The following is a 21909-nucleotide window of genomic DNA, read 5'->3' on the forward strand; positions in this document are numbered from 1 at the left end:
GCTAAAGGTCTGGAGTGGGAGTGGGGGTGAGAGGAGGGGGCGGGCTGGAGGGAGTCAATGGGGGTGGGAAGGGGACATATGTAAGACTTTCAACAATAAAGAATTCAAAAAAAATACATTTTTTAAAAAATTGATTTCAGAGAGGAAGGGGGAGAGAGAGAGATCAATGATGAGAGAGAATTGAGCCCGCAACCCAGTCATATTCCTGACCTGCCCTGACCAGGAATTAAACCATGACCTCCTGGTTCATAGGTCGACACTCAACCACTGAACCACAGCAGCCAGGTGCCATATGTATTAAAAAAATTTTTTTTAATTGATTGATTTGTTGTTCCACTTATGCATTCACTGGTTGGTTCTTCTTTTAAAAATATTTTCATTGATTTTTTTTTTTGAGAGACAGAGAAGAATGGAGAGGGAGAGAGAAAGAGAAACATGGATGCGAGAGCAGGACATTGATCAGCTGCCTCCTGCACGGCCCCTACTGGGAATCGAGCCGGAAACCTGGGTATGTTCTCTGACCTGGAATCAAACCAGCAACCTTTCAGTGCACAGGACAGCACTCAACCAACAGAGCCAGTGCCATTGGTTGATGGTTGTACGTGCCCTGGCTGAGGCTTAAACCCACAGCCTTGGCGTAACAGGATGACGCTCTAACCAACTGAGCTACCGGCCAGGTTCCATGTGTACTTTTATTTAATCCTCATAGCAGCCCTGCAATGTAGAACTTCTTATGCCTGATCACAAATCAGGAAATCAAGTCCCAGAGGGGTAAGGTGGCTCAGGTGGTGTCATATTCTTCTTAATCAACGGAAAGAGCAGGAACTTGCTCCCAGGTCTCTCTGATTGCAATGCCTAAGATAGTTCCAATATCTCAGGAAAGTCATACACAGTCGTTTGTAAGCCCACTGCCTGTGGGGATGTGAGGTCTCCAAAAATCAGCTGGTAGGTCCCCCTTCCCATAGAGGATATGAACGTTTCGGCCTCTCACTGGGTCCTGACGTTTGAGTATTCCGGGTCGGTGTTCCTCTGAGGAGGATTCTTCCCCTGAAAGCGGATGGAGGCATAATACACCTCTGGCTCCACCCTCAAGGTCGGGGTGGCCCCTGCAGAGCCTGTGGAGTCTGCCGGGTTGTCTAACTCGGGCGTCTTCTGGTGACTCTGTGTGGAGAGCAAAGAACAACGGGGTCAGAGCAGGGTGGGGGCAGGGGGAAGAGTCCCTGCAATGAATTTGATTGTAGCATGATCTTTGTTCATTCCTCCATTTTTTTCAAATAAATTTTTTAAATTTATTTTTTGTTAATCCTGACCTGAGGATATCTTTTTCCATTGATTTTTAGAGAGAGAGAGAGAGAGAGAGAGAGAGAGAGAGAGAAACATTGATGTGAGAGAGACACATCTATTGGTTGCCTCCTGCAGGCACCCCGAATGGGGTGGGGATGGAACCTGTAACCCAGGTACGTGCCCTTGACCAGAAATCGAATCCACAACCCTTCCGTGTGTAGGCTGACCCTCTAACCACTGAGAAACACCGGTCAGAGCATTCTTTCATTCTTTTATTGAATATTTCTCAAGGTCCCATTTATTCACTTATCCAACAAATACAGCTCTTATTGGTTGCTTTCCAATTCTAGTGACCTTTGTGGAAAATACTATTATTTTACGAAGAAAGACAGTACTTCTCAGAGAAGTTAGGTACTTCTCAAGGTCACACATCTACTGGTCATGAACTCAGCCCCTGGTCTCTCAGAGCTTTCCTATGTGCGGACACGGGATATACGGGAGGTGTTTATGAAAAAGAACTTCTCCTGTGTGTCTCTCCTTTACTCCCTTTAAAAAAGATCCTCCCCCAAGGATATATTTTTATTGATTTATAGAAAGAGAGGAAGGGAGAGAGAGAGAAACATCGATGTGAGAGAGAAACATTGATCGGTTGCCTCCCGTATGTGCCTTAACCAGGCATCAAACCTGCAACCTTTTGGTGTAAGAGATGATGCTCTAACCAACTGAGCCACCCAGCCAGGGATCTCCTTTACTCTTATACCAAGCAATTCTCTGACACCAGCTGTGTGTCCTACAACTGGACTCAATTCTGACACCATCTACTTGAAGATATTGTCAGATCCCACAGGTTAAGGGCTCAGTCCCATAAGAACCCCCCCGCCAAGCCCCACTGCCACTTCAAATGCCCATCACAAGTCCAGGTTGCCAACTGTGCTTCTGACCAACTGGCTGTAAATCAGAAGTCCCCACAATTCCCTCCTCAAGTTCAATGAATTCACTAGAGTGACTCACAGAATTCAGGGAAACAGTTTACCAGCCATAGAGCAGCTTGTGATGGAAGGATGTGATACAGGATACAGAGGAGCATCCCGATGGAGAGATGCATGGGCCCAGGTATGAGGCAAGGGCAAGGAGCTTGTGTGTTCTCGCCAAGTGCACCACCCTCCCAGCACCTCCACATGTTCACCAACTTGAAATCTCCCTCAGCCCCATACTCAGCATTTTTATGGAGGTTTCGTCATGTAGACATGATCAATAATTAATTCCATTTCCAGCCCCTCTCCCCTCTCTGGAGAATGGAGGATGGGGCTTAAACGTCTAAACTTCTAATTATTGCTCAGTCTTTCTGGTGGCCAGCCCCCATCCAGGAATCCACAAGAGTTGCCTCATTACACCCTGGCTGGTGGTTAGTGTGCCAGCCTGTGCACTGAAGGGTCATGGGTTGAATTCCTGGTCAAGGGCAGGTACCTGAGTTGCAGGTTTGATTCCTGGCCCCAGTCCGGCACCTATGGGAGGCAATCAATCAGTCTCTCTCTCTCTCTCTCTCTCTCTCTCTCTCTCTCTCTCTCTCTCTCTCTTCTTTCTCCTCCTCACCCCCACCCTCCCTCCCTTCCACTCTTTCTAAAAAATCAATGGAGAAAATATCCTCAGGTAAGGAATAACAAAACAAAGTTTGATTCCCTCTCAAAAACATACCTTTCCTGCAGAGTTGGCAATTTCAAGAACTGGTACTTCAATTATTTAAGTTGCTCAGAGCAACCACATTAGAGTCATCCTTGGTATCTATGGACATTTGTGGACATCTATGACTATCTATGGTCCCCTATGACATCGTTGGACATCCATGACATCCATGAATATATCCATGGTAATCAATGGACATCTCTGACCATCTTTGAATATCTATGACATTTCTAGATATCTATAATATCCATAGAGTTATCTTTGACATCTATGGACCTCTATAAACATTTAAGAGCATCTATGACTATAGATGGGCCACTATGACATCACTGGATATCTATGACATCTATGGAGTCCTCCTTGACATCTATTACACCTATGAGGTAAAGGCAGTGAGCTCACACCCAAGTGTACTCTATCATTCCATTGGTAAATTCTGTTGATCCCACCTTCAAAATGTATCCAGACCCCAACTGCTTCACACCAGATTCATCATTGATGCCCTGACTAAGTCTGTTTTATGGACTGAACTGTGTCTCTCCCAAATTCATATGTTGAAGCTCTAACTCCCAATATTTGGTGATAGGGCCTTTAAAGAGGTACTTAATTTTTTAAATGGGGTCATTAGAGTAGGACCCAACATGACTTAAGTCTTTATAAAAAGAAGAGAGACCAGGAATGCATGGGCATAGAAAAAAAAGCCCATGAGAGAGCAAGAAGGTGGCCATCTGCAAGCTTGAGAGGTACATTTTACATTTGTAACATCATAACTTGTAAAAATACAGATATTAACAAGTGGGAGATACTGGCCAAAGGAAAAGATAAATGCATGGGTGATTGCTGATCATGTGCTCAAAAACTTCACAGTGGTATCTACATAAGTTAGAGTTCAATGAGACTCAGAACTTGGAGGATGAGCAGGAACAGGGTGGGTTGAGGCAGGCATGTGAAGAGGAGGGGACAGCCAAGAGATGATTCTGAAATGCAAAAAGCTTACTCTGCTGGAGGTGAATGAGCAGGTGAGTGTGGGAGGCACAAAGCATGGGTGACTGGTTTTTCCTGCCTCAAATGCCAGACCAAGTTGTCTGGGTGCTCGGCAGTATGGAGAACCAGTGCATTTCAGACTTGGGTGTGATGGGGAAGAGAGGTGGGAGGGCTGCAGCAGACATGCTTTGCAGTGTATTAGTCCAGAAAGAGCTGGTGGAGGACTGGGCAGGACAGGGACTGGTCTCTGGTTGGATGTCAGGGACAAGAATACCATTGGTGAGATGGAGAGCCCAGCAGAAGTATATTTGGGGGTTGTATTAACCATGCGCATTTTATGTTTCGACATCTGGGCTTTAGTAACCCTAGAGAAACTGTCCCTGCCAGGACTAGCTAATTGCTAGAGATAGTAAAGGACTTGCCTGCAAGTGTGACTTTCATATTGCAAACCAGCCAGTCCAAGCCAAACTCCATGTCTACAACCATCTCCTTTATGGAACTCTTACACTTCCGACCAGTCCCCCCTGCCCTGATCTCACCAGGACCAGGTACCAGACAACGAGAGACAGCCCCTACAGCCCAGATCCTGTTGAAATTATTCAAACTAGCTAGTCCTAAGCCTGCTTCCCCTGCCTCACCTCACCTTCCCCATGGAAACCACCATCAAGGTTCCTGCCCACATTTCCCCCTTCACTCCCTCTGCCTCCTGACTGACCCTGGTGCTGCCCTGTGTGGCCCTGTGGTGTGACATGTTCCCCTTCTTGGGAACTGTGCGGAACAAATTGTGGCAGTAGTCTGATCTGTTGGCCTGACATACCTGAATAATAACAAAACCTCCCTTTTCCAAAAGAGTGGGAAGGTGAAGAGCTCATTTCTGGACACGTTGAATGGAATGCAAATGTGGGCCACCCAGGAAGTGGGGGCAGGGTTGCATGCCAGGAGGTTCATGTTACTCACCAGGGAAGCTGGCCCCATGGCAGTGTGGATGTTGTCCATGCCCATTGCTGTCCTGGCTTTCTTCCTGCGGGTCTTCACTCTGTGGGAAGATGCCAGGGTCTTTGACACAGGGTCACTCTTTGAGGCTGGAGTGAGTGATGTGACTAGGGAAGGTCAAGGGTGGGGCAAGACCAGGAGCCTTCATAACAAGACTTTGGAACAAGGTCTCCCTTCTTCCCCCCGCCTCAAGCTTGGCTCAGTGGCTACTGACTAGATTCTCACCACCACAGCATCCCTTACCCTTGCTCCGGGCCCTCACAACCCCTCCAGGTCCCTATTCTCCACCTCTGGCCCACACCTGTCCCATCTCACACAAAATAGATGAGGCAGAGGCAGCCAGCCAGCAGTGCAGTGACACCGGCTCCCCCAACGGCCGCCTGAACCACGTCTGCCTTCGTCCTCAGTTCCCCTGCAGACAAGAGAGACATGGGTGAACTCCAAGCTTGATGAACAGGCATGTATCCCCTCTTCTCAAGCATCCAGGGCTGAGCAACTGGGTCCTCCAGAATCATGGGGTGAAGGACACGGTCTTTGTGACATTTCCTATCTAGTCCCCACGCTCCTGTGCAGCAAACCCCATCTTTTTTAAAAAAATATATTTTGTTAATTTTTTACAGAAAGGAAGAGAGAGGTATAGAGAGTTAGAAACATCGATGAGAGAGAAACATAGATCAGCTGCCTCGATGAGAGAGAAACATCGATGAGAGAGAAACATAGATCAGCTGCCTCCTGCACACCTCGCACCGGGGATGTGCCCGCAACCAAGGTACATGCCCTTGACCAGAATCGAACCTGGGACCCTTCAGTCCACAGGCCGACGCTCTATCCACTGAGCCAAACCGGTCAGGGCCAAACCCCATCTTTTCTAGGACCTGGGTTCTTCTCCTTCTAGGATTTCTCTGCCACAGATCTGAGACCTGGCTGCAGCAGGACCTGGAGCCTCAGCGTCCCATGGACACTCCAGAGAGAGACACACACAGAGCGCTGTGGGATGCCGAAAGACCTGTCTCTTCTTCCTTCCTGGGAAGGTGTCAGAATCTTCTCCCCTGGCTTCCACTGGCCCTGTCGCTCAGGATCAAAGGTGGTCTTTCGTGCCTCCAGAAGAAGGTGAAAGCGGGAAGGTTCTCAGACCTTCAGGCGAGACCCAATAGCTCTCCTGGTCTCGTCTGGCCATGCCTCCCAGGAGCACAATGCCTGCGGTCAGAGGTGTGTCTCTGGGCATCACCTGTTACAATCTGACGGAACTGCTGAGAGAGTCCTAACAGGGTCACTGACCAGTGGGAATGGGGACCAGATGCCATCACCAATGGGAATAGATCAGGAGGGTGATGGGGCTCCAGAGAGAGGTCAAGGTGAGGGCCAAGGGGTGGGCAGGCAAAAAATAGAGATTTTCAGAGAAATGAAACTATTTTCTACATGATACTATAATGGTGTACACATACCATTATACAATGTCCAAGCCCATCAGGTGTACAACACAATGATGTGTCAGTGTAGGTTCATTGATTGTACAAATGTCCCCTCTGGTGGGGGATGTGCATGTGAGGGAGGGTGTGACAGGTTTAGAGGAAATCTCTCTACCTTCTGTCTCCTGTTCAATATTGCTATGAATTTATAACTGATCTTAAAACTAAAGTCTACTCTAAAATGCCCCAAGGTATTTGTAACGGGGGGAAGATAAAGAGCATCTGTTAGGATGGGCAGGGAGAAGGTTGTGGTCACTCTGGGCAGACAGCGGTTGGAGGGTATTGGGGAAGAGGTCAGATAGGGCTGCTCACATTTAACTGCACCCACACCTCCCTGCTGAACTCTGAAGTCCAGCTCTGAATCGACCAGACAGAGACCCACGTCAGTCAATGCCCCATGACAGAAGGCTCCTTCCCACCTGCACCGTCTCCTAGGCAACCACCTGGTGGTGGGTTCTGCGGGGCACCTAGGACAGGAAGAAAGGAATTCCTTCTTCAGTGGACTGAGATGGAGTAAGGATCATTTAGGCATTCCCCCTTCACCCCCAGAGACCACAGAAATGCAAGGGGGACAGGGCTTTGTGCTCTAGGTCCCCTACACAGCCAGGCCCCCAGGACCAAGCATCCAGCACACCGGCCTGGCCCTCCTGCTCTGCACACCCTCAGGGGCCTGGTGCTCTGACCCAGCACTCACAGGTGACGTTGAGCTGGATGGTTCTCTCCACGGTCACATGAGCAGAAGGAAAATGCACCTGACAGGTGAGGTTGGTGCCATGGTCCTGGGGCCGTGGGGTGAGGGTGAGCACGGAGGAGAGGCGGGTCCTGGGGCCCAGAGAGCTGTGGGCAGCTGACATCCAGGAGAAGATGGGGGGTGTGCCCCGCTCACAGGCCCAGGGCACAGAGCAGGTCAGGTTCATGGGGCGGCCACTCTCCAGGGTCCTCGGGATGAGGATGTCGGGTGTGTGGTTGAGGGCTGGTGAGGAGGGGGAGATGGGATGAGGAGGGAGGGTCCCAGGTGCGGCCCTGAAAGAAGCCTCAGCTTTGTTCCAGCTCCTCCCTCTGAGCCCAACAGGCTGTACCCTGACCCCCTCCCAGGATGGGGTCCCATTCCAGCCCTGCCCGGGGCCACCATAACTTCTCCTGTGGCCTCTCCTGGAGCCCGTTCCTTACCCGTCACTCGCACGAAGAGCATCTTCTGTGTGTAAGTATATTTATACCCTAGGGAATTTCCCCTCTCCACCCGAAAAAAGTAAGATCCGTCATCTGTCCTCCTGGCGTCTCTGATGTCCAGGGAGCAGTTTTTGGTCTGGGGATCCCCGAGGAGGTGGAATCGGCCCTGGGTCTCCTCCTGCACGTTATGAGCCGGGTTGTTTGTGACCACAGCAGCATCCCGGTCTGTCTTAGCTCCTTTCTGGAACCAGTAGCCATATGTAGGGGGAGGAATATTCCTGTAGTTCCCCGGAACGGTGAAGGTGCAGGACACAAACACGCACAGGCCCTCCTGCACCGTCACAGGTGTCTGCACTGTCAGCGTGTATTTTGTATTCTGAGCCAGGGACCCTGCAGGAAAAGGAGGGTCAGCTGCAGTCCCCGACCCACTCCCCCATCTCCCCTCAGGCACTCACCTGCCCACAGCAGGGGCAGCAGCCACAGCATCTCCGATATGGAGAGTTTCTGGCCTCTTGTGGGTGAAAAAAGAATGAATACAGTGGGCGGGGAACCGTGGTGAGACACGGAAGCTGGGGAGGAGCATGAGATCTTGGCGGTTCACAAAAGAGGAACCTCAGAGCCCAAGCGCTTCCCCACTCTGCACGGAACAGGCAGACACCCCACAGCCCAGAGACCCAGGACACCCTCCTAGAGAAGGACAGACAGAAAGCTAACCCCGAGTCCTGTCCTATCTCAGGTCTTCCCTGCAGCTCCAGAGCAGAACCAAGACTTCTGAGGACATCTGAGGAGGGGACACAGGAGTCTCTTAAGGTCCTCCCATTAGGGGCTTTTCTGAGCTCTGGTGCCTACATCAGAGAGCTGGTTCACTCCTGCATTGACTGGAGGTCCCAGCCTCATCTAGAAGCTGTGTTCGGTCCTACAAGGTGTAGGATTCTGTAATGTCCATGTGAGAATTCAGGAGAGATGGAAAGAAGGGGGTCCCAAGTGAGGTGAAGGCAGCATTCACTCACTCACTCATTCATTCATTCATTCACCAAACACTCAGTGAACATCTACGTGTTGGTTGGCTGAAGACAAGACAAGAACAGATCCATGGACCTGGTCTATGTCCCAGAGATGCTCCCCACCCAGTGACATCACTTCCTCCCAAACACAGTGCTGTCGGGCTTTAGAGCTGTGGTCACTCGTCAGTCCACCACGTGTCCTGGTGGCACGCTGGGTATTTCCCAAAAACACAAGTGCGGGTTCCTATTTTACATCTTATTCTGATTCGTGGTGTTTCAATGATGGCATCTCCAAAGTGAAAACCGAGTCGCATCTTCATGTAACACAAAGGGACACCACGCGTTTCCTGATGCCAGGACAGGAAACTCTTCATTATGATTCCCGTCACTCAGAGTGTGTCAACGGGAGACACTGACTCAGTTCCTCATCGCGCAGATGAGTGTTTCCTGTCACAGAAAAACACTGCTAAGTTGTGGATGAACAATGAGCTCAAACATTTCTCTTATATTATGCAAAGTTCTTCCCAGATGGAGTATGTTTCTCCCGGTCTTAAGGAGTAAGATGATATTTGGTTTTCAAATAAACGACATACTTTCTTGTCTCAGCAAGAGTTCACAATTTCCTGTTTGCATTGACTGCTGGGAATCTCAGGGATATATCTAGACTTAATTTCAGAAACAGTGTTATTCTAGCTCCCTGGTACAATGATGTCCTTTTTCCTAAGCTATTTCTGTTCTGCCTTAAAAAAAAATGGCTACCTTATTAGTGCTATAAAATTGTAAGGCACCTCAAATTCTAAGTTGGACTATGAGGGCTCTGATTTCTATATAAAATAAAAATATGTAATGTTGATCAAAAAGGTGCTTCTCACAGTAAAATGTGGCTCCAAGAACGTAATATTTCTAGAAAACATGAGTGGAATATGCAGCTACAATTAAAATTTAGGTTCAGCTCATGTGGTCTTCCATCTGAGTTGTGGATATGCATTCTGGCAAACTCTTGATCCCGGTGACATAAAATGATTTGCCACCGGATATTTGTAAAATCTTTCCAACACAGTAGTATCTGGATAGATGGGCCTTCAGTCTTACTAATACAGAGAGACTTTTGTGCCCTCATTGGTGGATAAGAAATTGAGTTTTGTCCTGGCCAGGGTAGCTCGGTTGTTCAGAGTCGTCCCAATACGCAAAGTTGTGGGTTTGATCCCAGGTCAGGGCACAAGCCCTGACTCTGCATCCTGTCCCATCTCAGGAGCTTCCGTTCAGCACCAGAGCAGGGCCAGGACCTCTGAGGACATCTGAGGATGAGATGTGAGTCTCCAAGAAGCAATCAATAAATGCATAAAAAGTGGAACAACGAATCGATGTTTCTCTCTCTCTCTCTCTCTCTCTCTCTCTCTCTCTCTCTCTCTCTCCCTCTCTCTTATACTTACCTTTTCTCTCTGAAATCTAAGTAAAAAATAAGAAAAAGATATTGAGGAGAAACCAAGATGGTGGCATAGGTAAGCACCTAAACTGCTGCCTTGCACAACAATTTCAAAACTACAACTGAAAGACAGAACGGACATCATCCAGAACCACAGGAAGGCTGGCTGAGTGGAGATTCTACAACCAGAAGGAAAGAGGAAAGCTCACGGAGAATCAGAGGAGCAGCAAAGGAGGGCTGAGGCACGGAGACGCACGCAGAGAGGAAGGGAGGCTGAGTGCCTGGCTGACTTTCTCTGGCGGGAGGGGAAAGGAAGCCCCCGACTGCACTGAACCCCAGTTCTGACTGCACTGAAACCCAGTTCCGGGTGAAACCCCATGGACCCAGGCTCATACAGGGGGGAGTCTGGACTGTCAGGTAGAGAGAAAGGCATACGGAGACTCGGAGACTCGGGGGAGCCGTGGCAGGTCTGGAGGCGCATGTGAGTGCTCGCAGAGAAAGCTGAATGTGGAAGCTGCCAAAGGCATTCCCTAGCGGAAGGGAGTTGGAAGCTCCTGACTGCACTGAACCCTAGTTCTGACTGCACTGAACCCCAGTTCCAGGCGAGCCCCTGGGGACTCACGCTTTTACAGGGGGAATCTGGACTGTCAGGCGGAAACTCAGGGGAGTCGCGGAAGGCAGAGGTCTGGAGGTGCGCGTGCAAGGGCAGGGCTGACGGGAAGCCCAGGCTGTCTGCTCTGCCCTGAGACTCTGCCCCATCCAAGCTGAGCACAGAGGCTTTTGCAATTTTGCAGGTCTTATCTATAAGGGTGTCTCCAGGACCGAACTTCTCCCAGCGTAGACACAGCTGATCCTCACAGCCAACTGGCCTGCGGTCTATTCCTCCCAGTGATACCAACAACAATCAAGATTTAACTACAACAAGGCTGTACACACAGTCCACAAAGGGGTGCACCAAAAGTGTCCACCTCAGGTTAACTGGGGAGGCCGACCCACTGGGCCATATAGGAAACCTAGCACACAAAGCTACCCTACCAACTCAGGGAAGCAGTGAAAATGCGAAGGCAAAGAAACAGATCACAAACGAAAGAAATGGAGGAAAACAAATGACTGGATATAGAATTCAAAACCATGGTTATAAGGCTTTTCAAGAATATCCTAGAAAAGGCCGATAAATTTAGCGAGACCCTCGAGGATATGAAAAAGGACCAACTAGAAATTAAACATACACTGACTGAAATAAAAAATAATATACAGAGATCCAACAGCAGACTAGAGGACCGCAAGAATCAAGTCAAAGATTTGAAATACGAAGAAGCAAAAAACACTCAACTGGAAAAGCAAAAAGAAAAAAGAATCCAAAAAGTTGAAGATAGTGTAAGAAGCCTCTGGGACAACTTCAAGCGTACCAACATCAGAATTATGGGGGTGCCAGAAGAAGAAAGAGAGCAAGATACTGAAAACCTGTTTGAAGAAATAATGACTGAAAACTTCCCCTACCTGGTGAAAGAAATAGACTTACAAGTCCAGGAAGCGCACAGAACTCCAAACAAGAGAAATCCAAAGAGGACCACACCAAGACACATCATAATTAAAATGTCAAGGGCAAAAGACAAAGAGAGAATATTGAAAGCAGCAAGAGAAAAACAGTTAATTACCTACAAGGGAGCACCCATACAACTGTCAGCTGATTTCTCAACAGAAACTATGCAGGCCAGATGGGAGTGGCAAGAAATATTCAAAGTGATGAATAGCAAGAACCTACAACCAAGATTACTCTACCCAGCAAAGTTATCATTCAGAATGGAAGGTCAGATAAAAAGCTTCACAGATAAGAAAAAGCTAAAGGAGTTCATCACCACCAAACCAGTATTATATGAAATGCTGAAAGGTATTCTTTAAGAAGAGGAAGAAGAAAAAAGTAAAGATAAAAATTATGAACAACAAATACATATCCATCAACAAGTGAACCTAAAAATCAAGTGAATTAAAAATCTGAGGAACAAAATAAACTGGTGAATATAATAGAATTAGGGGCATAGAAAGGGAGTGGACTGATAATTCTCAGGAGGGAAGGTATGGGAGTGCAGGAAGAGACTGGACAAAAATCGTACACCTATGGATGAGGACAGTGGAGGGGAGGTAAGGGCAGAGGGTGGGGTGGGAACTGGGTGGAGGGGAGCTGTGGGGGGAAAAAGGAGAAACAATTGTAATAATCTGAACAATAAAGATTTATTAAATTAAAAAATAAAATAAAAGAAAAAGAAAAAGATACTGAATCACCAGTAAGTAAAATGATATCTTGTTCTAGGTTGTTAAAAAATGCATGTAAGAATAAAGCATATAATAGAAAGCCCATTACAAATGCTGTGTATCCTAAAGAAAGTTATACCATTTTCATGGAAGGGAGGATTCTGTGAGCTCTAATTGTATTTCTTTTAATAACTTCATAATTTACATAAAATAAAATGTATAAATAGTACCCACTTGTGTATGCATTTCTATGAATTTGAACAAATGGGATTGATCCACAATCAAGATATAGAGCATTCCCACTGCCGCGTTGACTTTCCCCCATGTCTTTGTAGTTCATCACTGCCACCTCCAGCCCCCGATACACCTTCAGTCATGGAGAATTATTTCTGTCTATAGGAGAATCCCTATAAATGTACTGATTTGTGTCTATATTCTCTCAGCATATTTGTGAAAGTGATCCAAGTTCTATGTATGTGTTCTTCGTAATGTATTATTACTAAGTGGTATTCCATTGTGTTTCATCCTGGTTTTAACCTGTAATTTTCTAATAACAAGTGATGTTAAGCTTGTTTTCATGTGTGTAGCTGCCATTATTTTTCTTATTAGGTGAAATGGCAGACTAATTCTGTGGCTGTTGTCTTTTTTTTAAATAAAACTGTGGTAACACAAACTTAACAAAAACACTTCTAATTGTCTGAGTCAGTGGCATTAAGGACATTCACATTGTTGTGGGACCATCACCACCATCCATGTCATTTTTTCCCAAACTGACTCTCTGTGTCCATGAAAAGTACAGGTGGCCCTCCCCCGAGATGTTGGCAACCACCATTCTACCATCTGTGTCTATGAACTTGCTAGTCTAAGTACTTCATGGAAGTGGTATCACATAGCATTTGCCCTTTTGTGATTGACTTGCTACACTTAGCATAGTATCTTCAACCCACATTGTAGCATGAGTCAGAATTCCCTTCCTTTTTTGAAGATGACTAACATTCCCTTGTATTTGTACACCACATAGTGTTTATCTGTTTATTGGTCGATGGGCCCTTCGGCTATTTTCACCTAATGGTGAATAATGTTACTATGAACAGAGATGTATAAATATCAATTAAAGTTCCTGCTTTCAATCCTTTACATAAATACCCAGAAGTGAAATTACTGGTTCTTATGGTAATTCTATTTTTAATGTTTTGAGGAACTGCCATGCTGTATTTAAAAGCAGATACACGGCCTTGGAATGTAGAGCAAAGCCCGAGTTTCGTTTTCTCCATATCTGCTCCAAGTCTTGTTATTTCCTGTTTTTATTGTATTTGATTGATTTCAGAGAGGAAATGAGAGGGAGAGAGAGATAGAAACAATGTTGAGAAAGAAACATCATCATTGGGCTGCCTCCTGCATGCCCCCTAATGGGGATGGAGCCACAACAATGGCACGTGTCCTGACTGGGAATCAAACCAGAGACCTTTTGGTTCCTGGGTCAACACTCAACCATAGACCCATAGCAGCAGAGCTCCTTTAGCCCTCTTAGAAGTAATTTTCATAGAACAGCAAGCTCCTGCTCTCTAAAATATGTATCACTCATGAGGTGACCCACTAATGTATCCGGACATGGAAGAGCAGAGAAAACAAGGTCTGGAGACATTCAAGGATTGCAAAGGGTCACATGGGCAGTGCAGAGGGCTGAATGATGGCCACCCAGAGATACCCAGGTCTTAATCCCTCGTACCTCAAAATGTTACCATATAAGGGAATAGGGGTCTTTACTGATGAATTAAGAGCATCCTAGATTATTAGAGTTGATCCCTGAAACCAGTCACAAGAGTCCCCAAGATAGACATAGCAGGTGACTTTCTACACACAGAGCAGGATGAGACCATGTGACCAGGAGATAGGTCTCAGTGATGCAGCCACAAACCAAGGACAGCTGGCACCCCATCACCTGGAAGAAGCAAGAGACGGATTCTTTCATCGAGCCTCTGGACCGAGTACACACCAACCAACAACTGAATTTCTACACTATAGAACCCATTAGACATGATGGGGTGTAGGACATGTTACCCAAAGATGTGGCATCCAATCTTTCTTTGTTTCTGAGGTCTCTGTCAACAACTTAGAAGGGCAGAGGGAGAAGATATTTTTACGCCCTACATGTATTTCTGGTCTCAAGAACTAACAGACTAAATTTCCATTTTTTAAAGATACAGTGTGTGTGGGAATTTGTCACAATGGTCCTAGGAAACCAATACAGGTGGGAATTCATGGAGCACCTCTGGGAGGACCCAGAGGAAGAACTGAGAAAAGACCTGTTCACCAGACCCTTTCCTCTGTTCCTCTTTGCAGCCAATTTCCTCAAAGGGTTGTCTGGACCCACTATGCCCATATCCTCTCCTCCAATTCTCTGCTGCCATTGCTCCAATCACGTCTTCACACCTTTCCCACCAACCATTGAATTCTCTATTGTCAGGACCTCCAATGACAATGTGTTTCCTGTGTCTTCTCTTCTCTATGTGCCATCAGTCCTTTTCCTCCCTCACCTGTTGTTGTCATCTCACACTGACATGTTCACATCTCCCGTCTGGACCCCTCTCCTGATCTCCAAACATCCACACCAGCTCTCTCACTGATGGCCCCAGTTGGATATGAAGTGTCTTCTCAGAATGAACATCACCCTCAAAACACCGTGTCCATCAAACACATCCTTTATGATACTCAGGGGAAACACTTGGGCAACATCCTTGCTCTAGACTTTCTCTCAGTCCCCAAGTCAACTTGAACTTCAACATATATCCAGAAATTAAACCTCACTCTCCACCTGACCTCCCTGGCTCAGCCACCATCTCCTCTTGCCTCTGTTTCCTCCCCATTCTCTGTTTGGCTGCTGTGGACACGCCAGTCTATTCTGAAAAGGGCAGCCACGAGAATCGATTACAAAGAATGTTCAACCATATCTCTGATTTCCTCAACGACTTCCCGGTTCTTGCATTTGTGGCAAGCTTTCACTAGGTTGCACACTATGGGGTCTGCACCTCCCTCCAGGGGGTCTACCCTCCCAGGCGCTCCTGGACTGTCACACCGGGGTCTTGCCTCCATCACACACCAGGCTGCTTCTGCCTCAGAGCTGGGACACTGTTCCCCATCTTTCCCAGCTAATCTCCTTTAGGGAAACACACAGTCTGCTCTCTCACCAGCATCAAGTCTAGGCTCAGACATCACAGTTCATACTTTCAGATGTTGGGAATTGTCCCCCCACATGTCACCTGATCCTTTCCTGGCATGATTTCTCCCCAAACACATATCACCATTCAACAGACTGTACATTTTTTATTTATATTAAATTTTATCCTCTTGTCTCCCGAATGACAGCTTCAGGATGACAGAGATTTATGATGCTGGGTTCATGGTTGCATCATTAGTACTTACAACAATGCTGACACATAGTAGGTGTACAGTTATTCTTGCTAAAGAGTCTATAAATAAATGTCTAAATCCTGTTTTGTTCAAAATTATACAACAATCACACATACACACATGTATAATGAGGTGACTTTTAACTGAACCAAAAAAAAATGATCAGCACTTGGAGATGTAGGACTGGGGAGGGAAGGGCATTTCAGTAGATGGAAATGCACATGCAAAGTCTCAGAATCACAAAGGCCATGGCCAGGCTGGAAGTGGAATGGTGTGAGATTCAGGGAGATGGTAGAATCTAGTGGAGACTCCAGCAGGGGACAAACCATGCCAAGCCCTCAAATCCAGCCTGTAGTGTTGGCACTCATCTCTGAACATGGAGAGGAGAGTCACTGTTCAAATTGTGCAGGAAGTGGACCATATGTCTCTGGATAAACCATCAGGGACCCAGGGAAGAGATGAGGCCACAGGAACAATCCTAGCACGATGAGCAGGAGATGGCCATCAATATAGGCTGTGATTGGGAAGAAGGATGGACAAGTCTTAGTGGACTGGGGAGAATGGGATGGTGAGCAAAGTGTAGAACCACACCAGTCCTGGTCTTAGAGAAGGGGGACACCATGTTATCACCGTGATGGGAAACCCAGCAGAGAAGTGGGTTTGGGGAGGAAGGTGACAGCTCCATTTTATTTATTTATTTATTTATTTATTTATTTATTTATTTATTTATTTTTAAATATATTTTATTGAATTTTTTACGGAGAGGAAGGGAGAGGGATAGAGAGTTAGAAACATCGATGAGAGAGAAACATCGATCAGCTGCCTCCTGAATACCCCCTACCGGGGATGTGCCCGCAACCAAAGTACATGCCCTTGACAGGAATCAAACCTGGGACCCTTCAGTCTGCAGGCTGATGCTCTGTCCACTGAGCCAAACCGGTCAGGGCTGACAGCTCCATTTCAGCAATGCTGATGGGCAGACCTGTGGGAGGTGTCAGTGGGTGTTGGGCGGTGACACACCTGCATCACTCACCTGAGGGATTAACCTGAGACTCTGTTTGCATCCTTTGTGCTCCTTTCAGGCCTTGGGGCCTTCCTCCTGTGGTACCTGACTCTGAGGGAAGACACTGGGATCTTTCAGTCTGATCGCATCAGGTCCAGTGGGCAGCAGACCCAACCCCCTGTTCCCTGTTCAAGGCCTGGAGAGGAGACTGAAGTTGGAAAGGGTGTGTCTGGCCCAACACACCCTCCTGATCACTGTAGGTACATCCCACCTTGGAGACCTGGCTTATGGGACACTCAAGAGGTCTGTCTGTATGGAGTCCTCATTCACCACTCCTTCACCTCTTGCCAGCCCTGCCCCTGACCCATCAGGATCCCAGGTCTCGGTTCAGCACTCAGCCTGGTGCCCCCTGCCCTCCCCGGGCCTCCCTTCCCTGCTGAGTTGAGCTCACATGAGGACGATGAGGCAGAGGAGGAGGAACAGGGTCTTGACAGCAGCTTCCCCGAAGGCCACCAGCACCACCTCTGCCCTGGGTCCTGATAATCCTGCAGGAAAGAGGGACAAGGACAGAGTCACCTGCTCTGCCAAAATCCCGGGTCCTTCTGCCCCCAGTAGGACCCTGGACATCGTTTCCCAGGCCTTCCTGCATCACCGGATTTGGGACCACTTGGGCTCTCGCCCTACACCCCACCCTGATCCCCAGCCGTTGGACAGAAATTGAAATGTGTAAGTTGGAATTCATCCAATTGAAACATTCTGTTGATCAATGGACATGCTGGGGAAAATGAAAAGGCAACCCACTTAATGGGAGAGAACCTTTGCTAGCTATAGGTTGGATAAGGATTAATAACCTGCCCATATACCAAACTCGTACAACTCAACAACAAAACATCAAGGAACCTGATTAAACGATGGGCAGAGACTCGATATAAAATGTTCTTTAAAGGCGACGTACAAATGAACAATAATTCCTCGAGAAAACAAGCGTCGTCGTAATTATCACAGAAATGCAAATCAAATCCACGTTGAAGTAGCCTTTCACACCCACTAGTAGCCTATGATTTTTTTTTTTTTTTAAGGAAAATACCCATGTTGACAATTGTGTGGAGAAATTGGAAGCCTTATACTTTGCTGGTGGGCATGTAAACTGACGCTGCCACTGTGGAATACAGTCCTGAATTTCCTCAGAAACTTATACATAGAAAGTACCATTTAACTCAGCAATTCCACTCCCAGGTACATGACCTAAACCATATGTCTGAACAAAAAACGTACATCAAGTTCACAGCAGTATTATAACCGCCAAAACCCTAATGTCCGTCAACTGATCAATAGAAGAACTGAATGTGATGCATCCATACAATAGACTATTATTCAGACAACCACTTAATCCCTTGTTCTCCGTTAGAGGAGATGTGCACACAGCCAGATCCCTCCATGCTGTGGACAACTCCACAGTCACAGAGATGCGGTGGCTGGGGGGGGGGGGGGCGCGGGGGAGGGTCTGTCCTACTGATGGCAAAGGACCTGTTAGGTCCTTCAGGTGAACAACCAACGCTCACAGCAGCGTGTGGACACTGCTCACTTCCAGGGGGGACTGAGCTTCTGAGGGCAGACTTCAGCGCCTTTACTCTAAGGGAAAAGTCTTTTGTTTTTAGTGATTGATGTTAGAGAGGGAGGGAGGGAGAGAGAGAGAGAGAGAGAGAGAGAGAGAGAGAGAGAGAGCGAGCAACATTGGTTTGTCGTTCCAATTATTTAGGCATTCATTGGTTGACTCTTTATGTGCCCTGACCAGGGATCAAATTCACAACCTTGGTGCACTGGGGCAACACTATAACCAATTGAGTTACCTGGCCAGGGCCAGCTTCAGTGCTTTCTTCATCATTGGCCATGTGACTATATTGCTTGTTCAAAAAATACACAAATTAAACTCCCGGAGGAAAATGAAAACGTGAGGACTCGTCATGAGATGGAGGATCAGGGGCCTCGAGAGGCAGCTCAGCCATGTGCAGGGTGCCTAGCTCTCCTGGTGCAGCTGACAGGGGCTTGGAGAAGTCCTTGGGGAGCGAGGGCTGATGGGGACAGCTGCTCACAGCGGCCATGGGGGCAGAGGAAGAAGAGAGACCACTGGGTACACCCACAAGGGGGTGTCTGGTCACTGGGTGAGGCCAGGATGAGGCAGGGACCCGCCCTGTCCTGATTTGGAAGAGGCCCTGCTCCCTACAGCCCATGACCCGCTCCTTCTTACCTGTGCCGTCTCCTAGGCAACCACCTGGTGTTGGTTTCTGAGGGGGACCTGGGACAGGAAGAGAGGAATTCCCTCGTCAGTGAGCTGAGATGGGGTGAGGATCATGTAGGCATGTCCTCCTACCCCCAGAGGCAACAGAAATGCAAGTGGGGCAGAGCTTTGTGCTCTAGGTCCCCTACACAGCCAGGCCCCCAGGACCAAGCATCCAGCACACCGGCCTGGCCCTCCTGCTCTGCACACCCTCAGGGACCTGGTGCTCCGACCCAGCACTCACAGGTGACGTTGAGCTGGATGGTTCTCTCCACAGTCACATGAGCAGAAGGAAAATGCACCTGACAGGTGAGGTTGGTGCCATGGTCCTGGGGCCGTGGGGTGAGGGTGAGCACGGAGGAGAGGCGGGTCCTGGGGCCCAGAGAGCTGTGGGCCGCTGACGTCCAGGAGAAGATGGGGGGTGTGCCCCGCTCACAGGCCCAGGGCACAGAGCAGGTCAGGTTCATGGGGCGGCCACTCTCCAGGGTCCTCGGGATGAGGATGTCGGGTGTGTGGTTGAGGGCTGGTGAGGAGGGGGAGATGGGATGAGGAGGGAGGGTCCCAGGTGCGGCCCTGAGAGAAGCCTCAGCTTTGTTCCAGCTCCTCCCTCTGAGCCCAACAGGCTGTACCCTGACCCCCTCCCAGGATGGGGTCCCATCCCAGCCCTGCCCGGGGCCACCATAACTTCTCCTGTGGCCTCTCCTGGAGCCCGTTCCTTACCCGTCACTCGCACGAAGAGCATGTTCTGTGTGTAAGTATATTTATACGCTAGGGAACTTCCCCTCTCCACGCGAAACAAGTAAAATCCGTCATCTGTCCTCCTGGCGTCTCTGAGGTCCAGGGAGCAGTTTTTGGTCTGGGGATCCCCGAGGAGGTGGAATCGGCCCTGGGTCTCCTCCTGCACGTTATGAGCCGGGTTGTTTGTGACCACGGCAGCATCCCGGTCTGTCTTAGCTCCTTCCTGGAACCAGTAGCCATATGTAGGGGGAGGAATATTCCTGTAGTTCCCCGGAGCGGTGAAGGTGCAGGACACAAACACGCACAGGCCCTCCTGCACCGTCACAGGTGTCTGCACTGTCAGCGTGTATTTTGTATTCTGAGTCAGGGACCCTGCAGGAAAAGGAGGGTCAGCTGCAGTCCCCGACCCACTCCCCCATCTCCCCTCAGGCTCTCACCTGCCCACAGCAGGGGCAGCAGCCACAGCATCTCTGACATGGAGGGTTTCTGGGCTCCTGTGGGTGAAAAAGAAGGAAGACAGTGAGTGGGAAGAAGGAGCATGGTGAGACACAGAAGCTGGGGAGGGGCCTAAGATCTTGGCCGTTCACAAAAGAGGAACCTCAGGGCCCAAGCGCTTCCCCTCTCTGCCCAGAGACCCTGGACACCCTCCCAGAGAAGGACAGACAGAAAGCTAACCCCGAGTCCTGTCCTATCTCGGGTCTTCCCTGCAGCTCCAGAGCAGAACCAGGACCTCTGAGGACATCTGAGGAGGGAACACGGGAATCTCCTAAGGTCCTCCTGTTAGGGGCTTTTCTGAGCTCTGGTGTCTACACCAGGCATGTCAAATATATGGAAGGGTCTTAGGTAAAGTGTAGGAGGCAGCCATTATTTCAGGCATTCATTCATTCACTCATTCATACATTCATTTATTCGCCCATTCATCCATTCACTCACATATTTATTCACCCATTCACTCACCCACTCACTCCCTCATCCATTCATTCTGCACAGAGTGGGAGGACGCACCACAGCCCAGAGACCCTCAGATGCGGTCTGTCCAGCATGTTCTGGATCGGGGGGAGGCCCGCCCTGACCTACGGGGAGGCCAGCAGGGGCCTCTGCAGATCTGAGGCTTGACAGACCATGGGTGGGTGTCTGAGTCCTGCCCAGGCGGAGGTGCTGTTGGTGCCCTCAGTGTGCACTGGGGAGAGGTCACTTCCTGGCCTGAAAGTCACAGTGTTGTGTAAACTTGTGGTTCTGAACCAGGGCCCGCCGGGAACATTTGGCAACGTCTGGACACATGTCATGGTCACGGCTAGGGAGGAGGGTGCCACGGGCAGCCAGTGGGTAGAGTCCAGAGACGTTTCTGCATATCCTGTGATGCACAGGACGGCCTCCCGACAACATGCCCAAAGGTCAGCCATGCCAAGGTCAAGACACCAGATCTGGACCCCCGAGGCAGGCAGGCAGGGGTGTGGCATGTCAAATATACCTAAGGGTCCTAGGTAAAGTGTCAGGGGCAGCCATTATTTCAGGCATTCATTCATTCACTCACTCATTCATTCACTCACTCATTCATTCACTCACTCATTCATTCATTCACCCATTCATTTATTCACCCATTCATTCATTCATTCATTCATTTATTCATTCACTCACCCATTCATTCACTCGACAAACAGACTGAGACTGTGCCCTGTGTGGGGGCCGGACGAGAGAAGACTGGCAGACATCCTCCGTCCATGCCCAGAGATGGTCCCCATGAGGGCGGGGAGGCAGAGGACCTCAGGACCTGCCTGGTAGAGGCCATGATGGTGAAACAAGGCTGGGGCCATGACTGGAGACCCCGCTGGCTGGTGGCTCTTGGGCACAACAGAGCAGAATGGATGTGGCCTGGGCTCTGAGGGGACGAGGAGGAACATTCCAGGCTGTGGGACCTGCTGTGGGCCCAGGGACAGTGAGGGGGTGAAGTCGCTGAGGTGGGGGGGGGGGGGTAGGGAGTGCTCTGCCTTCTCCCTGCTCCCATGACATCGGCCCCCAGGTCTGGCCTCCTTTCTCACTTCCCTTCCTCCTGCGCTGGCCCCCACTGCTAGGAACCACCCCCGGGCTCCAGGGATGCTAGCTCTGGGCAGTGCGGTCGCCCACATCTTCTGACGCCATCCCTCCCTCTTTATCATCAGCTCTGTGACCTCCACGTGGGGAGACCGGCCTGTCCATTCCCCCGGCATTCCCTG

General features: G+C 48.9%; 2 protein-coding genes across 2 annotated transcripts; both read right to left on the reverse strand.

Annotated features, from left to right (window-relative positions):
- Positions 1–674: 674 nt before the first annotated feature.
- On the reverse strand, positions 675–8109 carry LOC308235716 (myeloid cell surface antigen CD33-like). The gene is made up of 7 exons (XM_080644760.1): positions 8039–8109; positions 7584–7973; positions 7108–7386; positions 6833–6880; positions 5260–5356; positions 4909–4987; positions 675–1161 (listed from the first exon to the last, which is right to left on the reverse strand). Exons 1-7 carry the CDS (start codon positions 8067–8069, stop codon positions 988–990), a joined length of 1098 nt encoding a protein of 365 aa, XP_080500886.1. The 5' UTR covers positions 8070–8109; the 3' UTR covers positions 675–987.
- Positions 8110–15573: 7464 nt separating this feature from the next.
- On the reverse strand, positions 15574–20211 carry LOC308235719 (myeloid cell surface antigen CD33-like). Its single transcript, XM_080644762.1, has 7 exons — positions 20134–20211; positions 19679–20068; positions 19203–19481; positions 18929–18976; positions 17132–17225; positions 16711–16791; positions 15574–16191 (listed from the first exon to the last, which is right to left on the reverse strand). The coding sequence occupies exons 1-6, from the start codon at positions 20171–20173 to the stop codon at positions 16719–16721; spliced, it is 924 nt and encodes a 307-aa protein (XP_080500888.1). The 5' UTR covers positions 20174–20211; the 3' UTR covers positions 15574–16191; positions 16711–16718.
- Between the last annotated feature and the right edge of the window lie 1698 nt (positions 20212–21909).

This window comes from Plecotus auritus (genome assembly GCF_963455305.1).
Source record: "Plecotus auritus genome assembly, chromosome: 10".
Lineage (NCBI taxonomy): Eukaryota > Metazoa > Chordata > Mammalia > Chiroptera > Vespertilionidae > Plecotus > Plecotus auritus.